General features: G+C 37.1%; 1 protein-coding gene across 7 annotated transcripts in view; it reads left to right on the top strand.

Annotated features, from left to right (window-relative positions):
- The window catches only part of lap (phosphatidylinositol-binding clathrin assembly protein lap), a 141,014-nt gene that overhangs the window by 104,020 nt on the left and 19,782 nt on the right, over nt 1-17,212 (top strand). For 6 of the 7 annotated variants that reach the window (XM_083123793.1, XM_083123798.1, XM_083123797.1 and 3 more), the window contains 3 exons: nt 4,758-5,579; nt 8,995-9,202; nt 12,125-12,227. In XM_083123793.1, coding sequence (XP_082979919.1) covers nt 4,758-5,579; nt 8,995-9,202; nt 12,125-12,227 — 1,133 coding nt within the window. The remainder of the gene's footprint in view (nt 1-4,757; nt 5,580-8,994; nt 9,203-12,124; nt 12,228-17,212) is intronic. The other variant, XM_083123800.1, reaches the window with a different exon arrangement.

A 17,212-nucleotide genomic window follows, 5' to 3' on the forward strand; every position in this document is an offset into this window, starting at 1 on the left:
GTGTCTGCTTGTCAGCAATATTTAAAAAAGTTTAAAATTCAGTCATTTGTCCTTGTATAATACAGGGTGTCCAGGCTTCAGGAAAACCAAAAGAACATGTTATAACTTTCGAACGAATCGATAGAAATGTGCAAGCAAATACTCATTCGATAGGAAATATCTTCAAGATTTTATAGCCAACATGGCAACACTGCAACTGCTACGCTGCACGCTGTATGATGGGAAATTGCAAAATCGTTTGGTATACAAATGAAAGCAGAATTTCTCAAGCAGCCATGTTATGAATGAAATTATTTTTACCTTACAAGGTTACAAAAAAACGAAAGGAAACTGAACTGTTCATAATCGTAGAAGAAAAGCTGAAAGTGTTCATGTCTCAATAAATCTCAATATGAGCACCATTTGTAGCTCTACAGATATCAAAACTATAATCTACCTCTTGCCACACATTGACAAGTATTTGGGGCGTTATAAGCTGAACTGCATTATTGAATAGTTCTCTCAAATCTGCCACATTTCGAATTTTTGTTTGGTACACAATGTCCTTAATGAATCCCCAAGCAAAAAAGTGTAATGGTATCAAATCTGGAGATCTTGGGGCCACCTCGTCCAATCCACTGTTCCGGAAATGTCCGATTGAGCAATGCTGTGACGTCTCTGTGATAGTGAGGAGGGGCCACATCCTGCTGGAAAATAAAATCAGGAGGTATCTGAGGAATTACAAAGTTCTCCAACATGTCTAGGTAGACCTTTCCAGTCACTGTAGGCTCTATGAAAAAGAAGAAAGAGGTCCTACCATGCCATTCTTATGCAGTCCTAACCAGACATTAATTTTCGGTGTATCCCTTTCATATTCCATCAGCTGGTGAGGATTCTCACTACCCCACACATGACAATTATACCGATTTACCTTACCATGAGGTGGACTCTCCACTAAAAAACACCTTATCAAGAAAATTTTCATCATCTTCAATCCGGGTCAGCATTGTCACAGCGAAGTCTCTTCTCTTCTCTTCTCTTCTGTGGATCGTCTGGCTTAAGGTGTTGAAGCAGTTGCACTTTGTATGCATGCAAACTTAGACGTTTGTGGGAATATCGTGTACTGTTGAATGAGGAATCCGTAGTTCTCTACTTGCCTGTCTTACCGACTTCCGTGGACTCCTGCAAAACGAGTCCCGCACACGTTCAACAGTCTCTTCAGTTACGCGCTTCTTCGGATACTTCCCTGCCTGAGACAGCAAACTGCCGGTTTCCTTTATAGTCTTGTCCCACTCGTAAATGGTTTTGCGTGTGGGTGGATCCACATTCCATTCCATTCTGACATGCCGCTGAACACTTGTAACGGATTTCAATTCAGCTAGCCAAAGCACAGACTGCACTTTCCACTGCGGGGTCCACATCATGAATAACAAAGCAAGCAAGCACGCTCTGATACGTAACGATTTTACAATTTCCCATCATGCAGCATGGCAGCAAAAATAAAAGTATCGGAGATTTATATAAAGGTGTAAATGAATTTAGAAAGGGGTGGCAACCTAAAGTAAACTTGATAAAAGATAAAGATGGTAATTTTCTAGCTGACCCAAGCGATATTCTAAATAGATGGAAGAACTACTTTAATGACCTTTTAAATGTCCATGTAGGAGATAAATCAGAAGTAAATGAAGTCCACACAGCAGAACCTTTAGTTCCAGAACCTAACTTGACTGAAGTTAAAGATGCTATTAAAAGGCTAAAGAATAACAAAGCACCTGGCATTGATTTAATACCAGCTGAGTTAATTAAATATGGTGGAAATTCATTAATATGTCAAATTCATAAATTAATTTGTTCAATATGGAATAAAGAAGAAATCCCTCAACAGTGGAAAGAATCCATAATTGTTCCTGTGTTTAAAAAAGGTGATAAAATGAATTTCTCTACTCTCAACAACATATAAAATATTATCTAACATTCTTTTAGCAAGACTAACCCCATATGTTAATGAAATTATAGGTGATTATCAACGTGGATTTAAACGTAACAGATCAACTACAGATCAAATTTTTCACATTAGACAGACACTTGAAAAAAGTGGGAATATAATCAAAATGTCCATCAGCTATTCATTGATTTCAAAAAAGCATATGATTCGGTCAAAAGAGATAAATTATATAATATGTTAGTAGAGTTTGGAATACCTAAGAAGCTTGTTAATATGATAAAAGTATGCACCAGTGAAACAGAAAGTAAAATTCGTGTGGGTATTAATGTGTCTGACAAATTTAGAATTCATGATGGGTTAAAACAAGGAGATGCATTATCTCCATTGCTCTTTAATTTTGCCTTAGAATATGCTGTTAGGAAGGTAAAAGAAACTAACAAAGGACTAAAATTAAATGGTATGACTAAGTTGTTAGCATATGCAGATGATGTAGACTTATTAGGGGATGATATAAATACAATTAAGAATAATGCTAAAATATTTTTCAAAACTGCTAAAGAGATAGGTTTGGAAGTTAACAAAGATAAAACTAAATATATGCTTACAGGTCGAAACCAAGTGTTAGGTAATAATCAAAATCTAATTATTGATAACAACTCGTTTGAAGCAGTTTCCAAATTCAAATACTTAGGAGTAATATTAACAAGTGAAAATTATATTAAGGAGGAAATAAAAAGTAGGCTTAATTCAGGAAATGCATGTTACTTTTCTCTTCATAAACTTTTGTCTTCTCGTTTAATATCTATGAAACTAAAAGTTAAAATATACAAAACAGTAATTTTGCCTGTAGTATTATATGGATGTGAAACTTGGTGCCTTACATTGAAAGAGGAACATAAATTGAGAGTATTTGAAAATAAGATCCTTAGGAAAATCTTTGGACCTAAAAGGGATGAGGAGACAGGTGAGTGGAGAAGGTTACATAATTTAGAACTACATAATTTGTATTCATGTCCAGATATTATTAGAATGATTAAATCAAGAAGACTTAGGTGGGCAGGCCATGTGGCACGAATGGGAGAGGAAAGACTAGTTTACAGGATTCTTGTTAGGAAACCTGATGGTAAGAGACCTGTAGGAAGGCCAAGACGAAGATGGAGGGATAATGTTGAGATGGACCTAAGGGAAATCTTTAGGGATGGAAAAGAGTATATAGATCTTGCTCAAGATAGGGAAAGATGGAAGGCCTGTGTTGCTGCAGCCACGAACCTTCGGGTTTAAGAAGCATAGAGAGTTAGTTAGTTTTGGCAGCGTGGCAGTAGCAGTGTTGCCATGTTGGCTATAAAATCTTGATGATATTTCCTATCGAATGAGTATTTGCTTGCAAATTTCTATCAATTCGTTCGAAAGTTATATCGTGTTCTTTTTGTTTACCTGAAGCCCGGACACCCTGTACTGTAAATTACATGACTTTATGTGCATGCATCTATGCATCGCATATATATTACTATGCCAATATTTTGATACTAGCATTTTTAAACTGGAAGATTGATTTAATTTTAAAATAACTAACTCCTTTTGCTATTTTGAGACCAACAAAATTTGTTTGTACTCACATTATGTAGTGCATGCAAAGCTTACGTCGATATTCACTGCAGTAATGGTGAAACTGTTTTAGCTTTGCTTCCATTTAGAACTAAATCTGCTACTTTGTCCTGCATCTTTCTTTTAGTGAGATTTGCTGGGGAACTTTTGCAAATTTATTCTAAATGAAAGATTGTTAAAAATGTAATGCATGGGGAAATATACAACACAGATTCTTGATTTTCTGCATGTTCTTTCTTCTAACATTTAGTGAAAATATTCATTAAGTAAATGTAGAATCCTCATATTTGTCCTAACAGACCTGTTGTTCTGGAGTTGAACTTTCAAAATATAAGAAGTTTCGTATTAAAGTATTGAGTACTTCTTCTTTATCTTTGCATGAATGTGTGCGAGATTGTGTGGTGCATGTTTTCTAGTTGCCAGAAAGAGGCAATTACCTTAAAAACACACTTTATTGTGCTCGGTGAAATTATTTACAGCGATCACAGGATTGTGCTTCTAGTACCTTTTTAAAGCATATATAGCATTTACAGGGACAAGGAGTGGCAAAATTAATGCTTTATCTTATTGTATTTTAAATCTTCTCTCTTCACTTTCTATTTAAATATAGTGTAGTGGTGTTCAGCTCACCATTAGAATTAACATTTTTTCTGGATGTTAGTCATAAGTTTAGATTCTGTATGCATATTCTCTTTTGCTTTAACATTGAACTTAATTCATTAGTTAATAGTGATGTGATGAAGCAGGAAACTTGCTGATTCCGATGTACTTGCCGATAGTTTTCTGAACCGATTCTCATGCCGATATTTAACAGGTTCCAATGTACACAATTATTTAACAAGAATATATCAGGAAAGTAAAAATTACGAAAAGAAAAGTTCTGTTCTAGCATTACAAATATCCTTAGAACTTTTACAGTAGTACACATTTATGAGAAGGAATAAAGTAATGAGGTTTAGAATCATTTCAAGAAATCGAAGCTTTGAAAACATAATTTTCCATTTCAGCATGACACTACAGTGTATGAAACTCGTCAAAAGTATATTGATAAGTTGTTTGCAATCAAAATTTTGAAAGTTGGAATCTGTTTATCGGAATTTTTCCGATATGTGACTTTCGGCCAGTATTTGTACATCGGAAATCATCTTCATCGCATCCCTAGTTACAAGAAAATCAAATTATTTCGATCTTCACATATTTTTATTTCGTTTGTATTTTTCTCTGCAAGCTGCCTCTACTGGAGTGGCTGCCCCGAATCCCTTCATGTCTGACTTTAACTCTACTCCTAGCAAACACCCTTCCTCCTCTGGGGCTGGGGTAAATTTATTTGATCAAGGTCAGCCTCCCAAAGCAAGCGATGGGACAATGGATGCAGCAGCTGATCTTTTTGGAGGGGATTTCACTGCCGCAGCCCAGCCTCCAGGACAGACAGCAGATCTTTTCAGAGACGTTCCGACCGACTCGTCTGTAATACAACCGACAGATACAGCTCAGCAGGGTGGTGGGAGTTCAGGTACAGGATTTGATGAAGGGAAGGGTGATTTTTCTGGTAAAATTCAGCCATCTGTCTCTATTGAAGGTTCGAAAGTCGGTGATGGGGAAATTGGACACGCCGAAGCATCCAGTGCTAAGTTCCCTGGCATGCCTGCTTTTCCGGGTATGGTCCCTCCGGCACCAGCACCCTCCCCGGTCATGCCAGGACCACGCATGTCTCCTCCGGCAACTGGTACGCCGCCCTCATCCTCCCCGGTTCCTTTCGGCTCGCCTGCCAGTCAGTCCATTTCGAAAAGTGCATTCGACGACTTGAACGATAGCATTCGAGCAGCCCTCGGAGGGTCACCCTCGAAAGGGCAGGCTAAACCTCCAGCTAATGCTGCAACGGGGTTCGGTGCATTTGATGCAACTGGCCAAGCACCGCAACAATTCGCCCAATCAGCTGTTCCCCCAGGCATGCAGGGAGGAATGGTGTTTGGGAGTTCAGCTCCAGGAGTTCAAGGGGGTACACCTATTGGATATGGTTCACCAGCAAAACAAGGAGTAGGCATGACAGGTGATGCTCACAATATATGTAATGGCTGTATATCAACACTTGTGTTCTTATACAGTTAGATGAGAATTGTAGATGGCTGTGGTGTATGCTTTATGTATTAATTGAGAAAACAAGTACCAGCAAAGATAATTTACGCTAAATAGTATAACTGTTACAAAGCATTAAAAATGCTTGTTGTAGGTCCTATAACTAATTTGTACTGCTTAGTAGCCTGCTTTTAAGGTGTGATTTAACTAAGAATTTTTAAAAATGCATTCTAGTATTAAGTTATATGCATTTTGTAATAAATGTTGTGTTGTGCTTGATTGGAACTCTATAGTTCTAAACCAATTGATAAAATGTTACCTTGTGTCAATTTGGAGTAAAGGGAAAGTGTATAAGAATGAAAGACTATAGTTCTATGGTTTCACTAAATCATGGTTTTCAAAATAATTTTTGTTATTACATTCATTTTCTATGTTCGAAAGTGTTCTTTGCATCCAAAATGTTCATCATCTTTAGTCTTATAATCTTTCCTTTTATTTTTTATGGTGAACACGTTCTCATGAAATTATTCTTCAGCCATGTGTGTATTTTGCAAATATTATAGGTATTTTTTAAATGTTAATTTTTTTTCTGAGTATTTTTGATGTCAGATGCTACATATTTTGTTCCTTGAAACTATTTTTTATATACAAGTTGACACAACATTAGAAGAGATTAAACTTTAGGTAATCAAAATTCAAATCATATATCTTACAATTACAAGGTGAGGCTAGAAAAAAACCGGACTTGTGCTACAAAATCTTTTATTGGTAATTTTGTACAATACGAACATTATCTCCTTCAAAGTACTCCCCTGAACTATCGATACACCGCTCCATACGAATCTTCCATTTCTGGAAGCAGTGCTGGAAATCATTTTCTGAAACCATGTTCATGACTTCCGTCGCTTTTGTTTTCACAGGTTCTACGGTCGTAAATCTGTTTTTTTTTTCAGTGCTGATATGACCTTTGGGAAAAAAAAAATTGCACGGAGTGATACCCGGCGAATAGGGTGGATGTTCTAACACTGGGATCCCATGCTTGGCCAAAAAAGCCTTGACTGACAATGCCGTATGGTCAGGATCATTGTCCTGATGAAGAATCCATGGCTTGCTTTTCCACAAATCAGGCTGATGTCTTCTTACTTGCTCACGAAGGGTCGTCAGCACCTTAATGTAATAATGTTGGTTGTTTTGCAATAGCTCGAATACTCAAGCGACGATCCTCTCGAATCAATTCACCGACATTTGCAATGTTTGATTCTGTTTTCGACGTGCAAGGCTGTCCAGGATGCGAGTTGTCCGCAATCACTTCTCGTCCCTCTTTAAACCTTTGAAACCACTCAAACACTTGCATGCGTGATAAACACTCATCTCCGAATACTTCCTTCAACAAACCATAAGTTTCTGTGGAGGATTTTCAGAGTTTCATACGAAACTTCACATTGATACGCTGTTCCACTTTCACACTTAACATTTTCCCGACGGAGCACAGATGTACGGTTCACTTCGTCGACAAGCTACAGCGGAACTGAGCGCCGCGCACCCTGAGAAATCGCACAGTTGATAGGCAAGATATCACGCTATACACTCATGCACCACTTGACCTTTACGTGCTTGCCGTTTGTCAACAGCAACACCAATCAGTTTTTTTTCTAGCCATACCTCGTATAAACCTCTGCATAAAGCAAGATATGAATTTTTGCACCCTTAACAATCTGTGAGCAAGAAAAATTTTTTTTTTAAATAATTTATATTTCAATTTTTTAAAGGTATTTTTCATATTTTTTCTACCTTCTGAGGTTATTTGTGAAGATGAGGATATACAGTGAATTGCTTAGATGAAGCAACAAATCCAGTAAAACGTCCATGCGTTACCCATGATTCAAAGCCTATGGTTTCTGGTTTTCAGAATACCCTATGCTAATCTTCCTGCCTGGCTGGCCATTTGACTGTGAATAAGAGTTTAAAGGTACTTTTAGGTTGTATAGTTAATGTGATGGCAAAAAGGAAGTCCCTGCACATTTGTTCCAAAATCCATTTTTCTGGACATACATCGCGTAACTCTCAGTTAAAGCCTGGCCAATGTTTTGACCAGCCTCTAGCTGATTTTCTGACATATTCCTAGACTCAACCAAACTAAGAATTTTCACTTCAAGCACTGCATAAAAGTAGTTACAAAATGACAGAATTTTGTGTAAAAAATAGGCTGATAATTAAATGTATCAGTAAATTTACATGCCAACACCGATAGTTCTGATTAATTTGTCACATCCCTGTTACAAGCTAATAAATTACTGCTAGACACACTTCTGTTTCCTTTATATTTTTTTTCACATTGAAGAAAAGCACTGAAATACATAGACATTCATATATTTTGTTAAAACTATTACTCTCCTTTGCAGGAGACATTTTTGTTTTTTCATGAAGTGTCGTCTCTCACAAAAATCTTAATTTTGGAAATGCTCTTGAACAATTTATTCTGTGGATGATGAAATAGCAGGATGTGAAAACTTCAAGTTTCGGCCTGATTTTTACATTTCACAATCAATTTTGTTTTGATTATTGTGCTAAAATTCTAATCACCTTCAACCCCTACTCCTCCCAATACGAGATAAAATGGGTGCAAGTATCTAAAGTCTGAGGTACCCATAAATTTCTGTTTCAACCAATCCTGTAGCTTTCAGTTCATCTTTCAAAGCTTCATGTTGAACATTGAATGTGCTTGAACACAAAAGGAAATAGAGTACATTTCAAAACTAAAATATCAGGTTTTGCTGGCCTAAAATGGAGTTTAAACAGTAAGGGCAGTAGTAAGATCCTTTACAATGCCAGAAAAACCTCAAAATGTTTAGTGTTATTTCTCTGCTGTGTTTCCTTATGTGTTGCTTACTCTCTGACTAGTTAGGCAAACACATATCAGTAGACATTAATTTTTTTCCGTATCACCAGTGCCTTCCTGCATTGCCCGTGCCTTCCACATGCTGATCACACAGATTCTCTTTCTTGAATCCCTGTAAATCTGCATTTTAGGACAAATGTTCACAGGAATATTTTTTCATTATCATGTAAACTATCCATTCTAAAATTATCCTGCATCACTATGCAGGTTGAGAAGTGCAGAATTGAAATGTTAACGTTTTTTAACATGCATACAATAGTTCTCATTTTTAATAAGAATCAGAAACAAGTGCCAGCCAGGAGACTTGTGCAAGGCGACTTTCACCATTTTACAATAAGTTTAGAACTTTGTATTGTTTTAAAGAGATTCCACATTTGCTGTACTTAATAAATTAATAACTACTCCTCCCATATTCTAAATGGGAGAATTTAATTCACATAGAAATATTTGACTGGATGGAGATGTACAAGTTTTGATTCTTCTTTGCTAGGTTTTGATGCTTTTGGGGATATCCTCCAGCCTGCCCAGCCTGCATCAGGAGTTGGCGTCCCTGCTCCAGTGGTTCCTGTTGCTGCACCAGCTGCCACCGGTAGTCCAGCACAATCATCTGGGAAAGTTTTGACAGGAGATCTGGACAGCAGTCTTTTGTCGCTTGCTCAGAACCTCTCTATTAATAAGGGAGCCCAGCCAGCAGTGAAGTACGTATTTTAAGGCAAAGAACAGTATTTGCATTTTTGCATTGCGTATTTTTTATATACCGTGGAACCCCAATTTTCCATTTCCAGATTTGACCTTTTTCTGCATTATACACTCAATCTTGTTGGTCCCAACATAGCAAAATACTGTAAAATTTTCGTAGATTTTATATTTTCCTGCATTTTAAATTCTTTCAGCTTGATCCCTTGAAAAACTTAAAAAGTCCAGGTTCCACTGTAATCACATTAAATTTCCTAGTTCAGTTTACATGGATGACACTTACGTGTCACATCGTTGGAGTAATTTTATCTGTAATACGAACTCCATACCCTGTGGCACTGAACCCCTCTGTCACCCTATATCACCAAATATCGTGCCGATATATCACCAAATATCGTGACTATATATTGTCTAGTTGATATAGCCTGGATGCTATTTTTTTAATATTGCAATATGGATGATATATCACCCAACACTAGTCGTGACCTGGTCAACAGCAAGATGAATATATCAATCAGATATGAACAAAATATTCAGTTTTTATATTTAAGTGATCATTGGTATCAATAAATTTTATAAAATTGCTCTAATGGTGCCGGTAAAATTTTAATTTAAGTTCTTCTCTTAATTATTATCCTTGAATATGATTTTTACATAAAAATGGCACACCTGATTTTAACAAATATCAATATCTGATATTTTATCCATTTTTACAGCCAAAGATCTTGAGAAGTGTACCATAACTTACTTGCATAAGGGTATTTGCTCTTGAACAGTATTAATACATTTTATTTATTTAATGTTCAAAATACAGTACTGAGATCATTTTACACTGAAACTGTTGCAACCACAACAGTACATAACAAGATGATACAACAATTGCTTGCAACAATTGCAAACTGTTATATTAGGAGAAGACCATTATAAAGCTCCTGAAGCCTCTGAAATAGTGTAAATTTCCATGTATATAGCTATGTAGTGGTCTATTCTAGTCCATTTCTAAAGTGAAAGATTTCACTGTTATATATATATAAAAAAAATGTTTTTTGCACAAGAACAATAACAATTACTGGCTTTTGAAATTAAATAATGTTTCAGTGAGCTTGTCAGTACTGTATATTGTAGATTAACTTTGGTCCAGTAGCCCATTTTCTACAGATTAATCAATTCCAACCCTTGTAAGCTTACAAATCTATTTTCTAGCTGTGAAGTGTAGCAATGGAAGTGTTAAATGTAGGATACTGTACTTCAAAGTGAGGCATTATTACATTGAAATTTGATTTTTATATTTAAATTAGTATTTTCCTGAACTGTGTTAAAAAAATAAAAAATAAACTAATTTTGTGTCATATGAAATAATAATATTAGCATGAGAAAAATTAGACTTGTGACCACATACCAAACATATTAATAGATTGATTTAAAAATCATTAAGGAACACATGTGCATAGAAGTCATTTTCAATATGTCTTGTACAGATGTATATTTTGTTCAATCTGAAGCTAGATTATAGCTTAAAAGATATTTAATGAAATAGTGATTAAAAATATTTTGTTATTTGTGAATCGAGAGCACATTATCAGATGCAGCATCATACTAACAATGTTCTTTTCTGACTGAATTTTTACCTACAGATATGAACTGTGTATATAACGTGTTTTGTACATAATTTGTAAAACTACATGGTGGGTTTGTTTTATTTTCCTGTAGTTTATGGTTATTACAAGCATAAGAAAACAGTTTTTCGTTGTGACGTTTCAGAACACATGCTCCTTTCATCAGACATTTAATTTCATTTTGACTAGAGATACAGTTATAACAATGGTTAACAATTTTTTAAAGAAAAATAATCCATTATATAATGGATGTTGGCAATGTTACATTGTTGTAATATAGCAACCTAACTGTGATACGAAGCAGTCTGTTTTATTTTTATTTCGCATATTTTTTTTTCACATTATTTTTTATTTAAAATTATGAATCCCAAATATTGTCAGGTAATTCAAAGTCGTCATTGTTTTCACAAAGTCTCTTGATGTTTTCTGTTACATTAAATTTTAAAGATGGTGGCTTACTCCAATTGTGAAAAAGAAAACTCCATACTGGATCTATGTTACCATTTTCATTATTTAGTTTATTCCAGTGTTCTTCTGCAATGAAGGAAGCTTCCCAGACATTCAACTCTGTTTCCCGTCAATCTTTTTAAAACCCTTCTCTTTTTAATCAAATTCTTCTCTTCGATGATGTGAGCTGACAAACCTGTTTTTGGGTTTAGATATATAATGTCAAAATCGTGTTCGTGCCATCTTATTGCCATTTTCCTTGCTGTTTGTCCAACATAATCCTTTGAACGTGAACAACTTATGTAATATATTCCTGTGTTAGCATTTTTTTAAACAAAAAGAATCTGTTATATAATGGATGTTGTCAATGTTACATTGTTGTAATATAGCAACCTAACTGTGTTCTTGGGTTTGTTTTTTGTGCACAATGTAAACAATTGCTTTCAATGTACATGTACATGCTTTTTCACATGTTTATTGCACCAACTTTTGTATAATTTGCCTGTTTTGGCAATGCTCTTTCCTTCCTTATTATACAGGGTGCTCATCAAGTCTGGGACCAATGTGAGAAATGATGAATGACACTTTTCCTTATTGCAAAACATGTTCACTTCATGCATCTCATTGATTTCGGAGGAGTGGTTTTTAACTTGGCAAGTACTTCAGTTCTGGTTTCATTTAGTAATTTTCCAACTACACAATGGCTTATCTCATCTTAAACTCTGCTTCCACCACCATCTATTGTCAGTGCCATGGATCAGATGTAATCAGAAAACAATAACACCATTGGTTTCAGACTGTATGGTCACCTTGTATGCAGCTAGGAGCATTGAATTTCTATACAGTGGTGTTTGTTTGTAGGGGTGTTCAGTGGAATTCACCAAAGAATGCAGCTAAAGCTGGGAGCACAAATTGGACACCGCAGCCTATGGCCGCAACCACAGGTGCAGGCTACAGACCAATGGTATGTTACATGCACTTACATTTTAAAATCTTAGTAAGGCTTAGGCAAAGGCAGGTGTGAGCATGAACTAAACATCCCATTATGCACAATCTAACATTAACAGGAATCCTTTGTATCTTTTTTGTGTTCTTAAAATCCTTCTCTGAACCAACATACAAGGTGTGCTGCACTTGAATGATGAATTCTGTGTCTTAGGATGAGGTAAAAAAAAAAAAAAACTATACGCCTGGGACCACCTCAGTCATACAGGGGTTAATGCTATTTCCTTGCAATCCGGGGTTCTCAGGTTCGGTTCTCATTGGGTTTCATGCTTTTTTAGGTGATGTGATTAGCATCATGCTCCAGACCCTTTTACTTACCAGGGTTGTCCCCAGGCACACATTTATTACAGGTTAGCTGACCCTAGAGCTACCTTGTCCCAGAAATCAAACCTGGGTCTCCCTTGTGCCAGTAAGATACCCTACCAACTTGACCATGACTTCAGTAATTCTATATTCCACTTTAAAGGGTAGGTCCACTTCTAATTACCCTATCTGAATATAAAATGGACTCACCTTTTGACACAATTTATTTGATTTGATCCTACTTCAAACTATAGGTCCTGTCCTAGTTAACCTATCTATGTACATTCGTGGAAAGAAATACCTCCCCCATAAGACTACTGGTATTAAGGCTCTGTGGGAAAGTATTTTTTTCCATGACATCAAATTAACTTTTATGAACTTTTTCTTCAATTGTTTTTTTAGTCAAACCCCTGCAGATATACTGTTTGTATTTCATAAATGAACAAATTACTCAGCAGACATGTTAAAATAGCACAAGTATTTCCTTGCAGCTTTAAAGTTCTAAACTATTGAAGTATTGGTCTCAACATCGAATTTTAGAGTATTAGTATTAGTTCAAGTAACGCAGTGGGTTGTAGGTTTGCAATCTGTTACATGTGTTACAAGTAATTAGAATGAACCTTTGGAATTTTTATGCGTAATCTGAAATCCAAAATAGTGCATTCGCCAGATACTGAATGCATGGAACGCGATTCATGGCTAGTAGCATCAATAGGCTACTTTGAAAGCTAAAGACATATGAACAATCTATCTTTGACTGCACACACAGTAAAATCCTGTTCTTTTTCCTTGCTGTACCTTAACGCCATTCTTGAATTTTTATTATTTCACTCTTTTTGTTTGCTTTCTATTGTTGTAGTACCATGAAACAGCTAATATTTTTTCTCATGCATTTCCCAACTGCTCTATACATTCTGGCACTATATGCAAGACTTAGTTTTGTGTGGGGTTAACCTTTAAATTAACAGCCACTGAAAGTTAGTAACCATGTATTTTGTCTTGGACATATTTTGAAGTTGTGTGGCTCACCAAACTTGGCTGTTGATATTTGTGTGTACAGTCAACTCTCGATACAACGACCTTTCACAGTTCCCGGGAAAAGGGTCATTATTGGAATTTGCACCAATTTTCAGCTTAAACTGAGCTCAAACTGAAACAAAGATGCCTAGGAGACAGTAACACCATATATCCTGGTAGTTATACAACCTGTTATGCACATGACGCATGATGTGAGAAGGAAAATAGAACATGAAAACGTTTTCACAAAAAAAAAATTAAAATAATGTTACTTTCCTTCAGTTGTGCACAGTTGTTGCTCTTCCAGGAAATTCTTACAATTCTAGTTCATGAGAAACCAGTTTGCACTGAGACCTATGGAGAGGAAAACAATTTCTCACTTGTTGCAAGCGAAACTCGAAGAATCTGGACACCAGTGACACTGGCGCCAGCAAAAGTTGGGAGATAATCGGGCAAAATGAATATTGGATTTTATACGGGTCTAATGGAGCGTTCTGTTACAAGATTAACTGGTAAGATAAGATCTCTTGGGAGAAACAACACAACCTTTCTAGGCACCAGATAAGAAAAAAGGCGGGGCTGTAAATTTCGTTCTGGTTCGGCTGTGTAAAATACATCGCAAAAAAAAAAGTCGGGTTTTCTTTGCTTCAACCATTCAAGGGAGCAGTACAAACTCCTTCCTCGACTTGCATTGTAATCCAGCGTAAAAAAGGAAACATATTTTTAGATATCAAAATGGGAGATCTTTACTCTCACATTAATCGACGATTTAATGTTGGATTTAGGAGTATTCCCCTTGAATAATGTTTCTTTAAATCGGTCTCAACGTCTGTTCCTACATGGAACACTCCCCCCCCCCCCATGAATGGTTCTGAAGAAAAGCGGCGATTATATTGTGTGAATTTCCTTCCAACACACTCAAGAGTGTTGAGAAAGTTTATTCTTGTCAGATGCAAAATAAAATGTACAGTTTTGCTTATCAGAAGGCTCTAGAACATGAAATTGTTTTAACTCTTTGTTTTTCTTGCTGGAGATCGAATTTCATTATCTTCAAATCAAAACAGCTTTGCGAGATTCAAAACAATGACTTTTTGCTTCCCGCTGGATGAGTCATTGCTGTTATCGGCAAGGGACAGCTTTGCAGATGCTAGACAAAACACTGGCGCCAGCTGCAGCGTAAAAACAGAGAGACTGGCTGGAAGTTGGAGCAACAGGTGGGCGAAGAGAAAATCCTCAGCATTTTAAGGTAACTCAACTGTCGAAGACGAAACTTTTATCAGCAGTGTGAAGAAGAAAGAAATGACCCTTGCTTCACGTTTTACTATGCAACAGACAATAATATGGGCAATATTTCCTATGCAGTAAATAGCATTAACCCTTAGTACGCCGCACGGTCTGACGAAAGTAAGCCCAGTGTCGCCGAGGCTTTCAGCGGGAAATTTGAATTCGTATACATAATGGAGAAAAATCGTAATAACTCTGGCACTATGGGACCAATCTACTTCGGATAACTTTTGTTTTGCAGGCAATACATCGGTGCATGCAACCATGTAAAATTTGGATGCCCCAACCACGGGGGGGTTACGAGCGGGGGCTGCATCCCCCCAATTTCAATGAAAAAAAAATAAAAATGTGGAGTTTGCCCCCTCTTCTCCAGCTACTTTGGGGAGAAAACCGGAACTTTTGCTTTTTTTTTCAAAGAATGGACCTTCCGCAACAGAATGAAACTTGATTCATGTTCGTGGGTGCAATACAATTTGAATAATAAGGCAAAACGTAAAACTCTAGCGAATTTTAGCAAATTTGCATATTATTCATAAAATTGTTATAACTGACACTATGGGACCAATCTACTTCGGATAACTTTTGTTTTGCAGGCAGAACATCAGTGCATGCAACCATGTAAAATTTGGATGCCCCAACCGCGTGGGGTTACGGGCGGGGGCTGCATTCCCCGAATTTCAATGAAAAAATCATAAAAATTTGGAGTTTGCCCCCTCTTCTCCAGCTACTTTGGGGAGAAAACCCGAACTTTTGCTTTTTTCGTTCGCACTTGCATCTTGTGTAGCTACTGTGAATCTATTTCTCCCTTTTGACTCGGCTCTTTGTGGAAATATGTCCGGAAGGAAACGTTTGAGCGTTAGGGAAATCGATGAGCTGTTATATGATACGAAGTGTTTATGGTGAGGCCTTTGTTAGTCCTAACAGAGGAGGGAGGGAGCCTTTGCAATCCTTTCTTTTGTCTATACTTCTGGATAGACGCACGCTTTAGACTCATGCTTTTGGCCTCTGGCTATCGTCAAGCTTCATTGCATTTCTAACATAGAGGCGACAGAAAGCTGACACTGCCAAACCTCATCCAACCCCTCTCTCCTTGCCCTACCCCCCACTCCTGCCACTACTTCAGCTCGATCACCAGGTCTAAACACAAAGAAGAATGTGTGCCTTATCAGTACTAAATCACAACGTTGGAAGCTTGGAGGAAAACAGCATCGTAAATACCAAGCATTTATTGTGTCTGCCAACTGAAGAGCGAACACGTGTTTGGGTGAGCCCAAACACGTGACATATTCCGAGAAAGGAGGGGGTTGGGGAGATTTGGAATTTTCGAAAACACGATTGCAAAACATATTCCCGAACGAACTGTCAGTGTTTCAACCTCAATATACAAAATAAGTGTGGCAAACCCTCGATAATTGTATCTAAAGCTGTTTGTAACATATGTGTTACAGCGGCTACAAGGGACATACTTTTTTTGTAACATATGTGTTACGGCGGCGAACTAAGGGTTAAAAGAAAAAAATAGGACCTGAATTCTGCAATTATCACATTGCCTCTCTGACATTGCCATGCACACCAGTGTTTTTTTTAAAATTTTTTTTTATACTTGTCCTATGGTTTTTGTTCGTTTTGAAGAATGTATCCAGAACTGGTTGGCCCATTTTAGATGCCAAAGGAAAGGAAGAGGGGTCCACTTCCACCCTCTCCTAAAATCACCCTGTTTGCACACACGAGCAAGAAAATCGTGGCTGAAACAATAGTCATCGCTGCCCCCCTCCCCCTACACGTTTCCTGAGAGGAAAGAGAGAGAAGTCACTCACCCAACTGAACACTTTTTTGGCAAATATTACGACATTGGCACAGTTAGGAAAACATATGAAGTTTGAAACTGGAGTTATGATGCACGTAAGATCGAAGTAAACTTTTGCGGAAGCTTGGATGACAAATCATTAAGCGGGTTGACGATCTTTAGTTGGCCTATGTGGCTTTGATTATCTCTGACAGTTTTGTTTTTTTATGAAGTGTTACAGGGAACAAAGGATGCGTTTTGAATGAAAGCGGTTACCGAAAGTTTTCGGCTACAAGGCCAAGAGTTGCTCACTCACGGGGACCTGCTGAAATCAAGGTCAGAGCTGGACAGACGGTCCAGACTTCCAGGCACCATGGCCACACATCTGTATTTTGGAACATTCCTGTGATCTTATCTCTAATTTCTCAAGGTGGTATATTTATCAATAAAAGAGCTTGACCTGCCATATACATAGCAGCAGCGTGCATTCGGGGTACACAAGGTACACAATGCGTACCCACAACACAGTAAGAAAAAAATGAACATTTTTTTGT

Source organism: Lepisma saccharinum, chromosome 6 (assembly GCF_977018435.1).
Source record: "Lepisma saccharinum chromosome 6, izLepSacc3.1, whole genome shotgun sequence".
Taxonomy (NCBI): Eukaryota; Metazoa; Arthropoda; class Insecta; order Zygentoma; family Lepismatidae; genus Lepisma; species Lepisma saccharinum.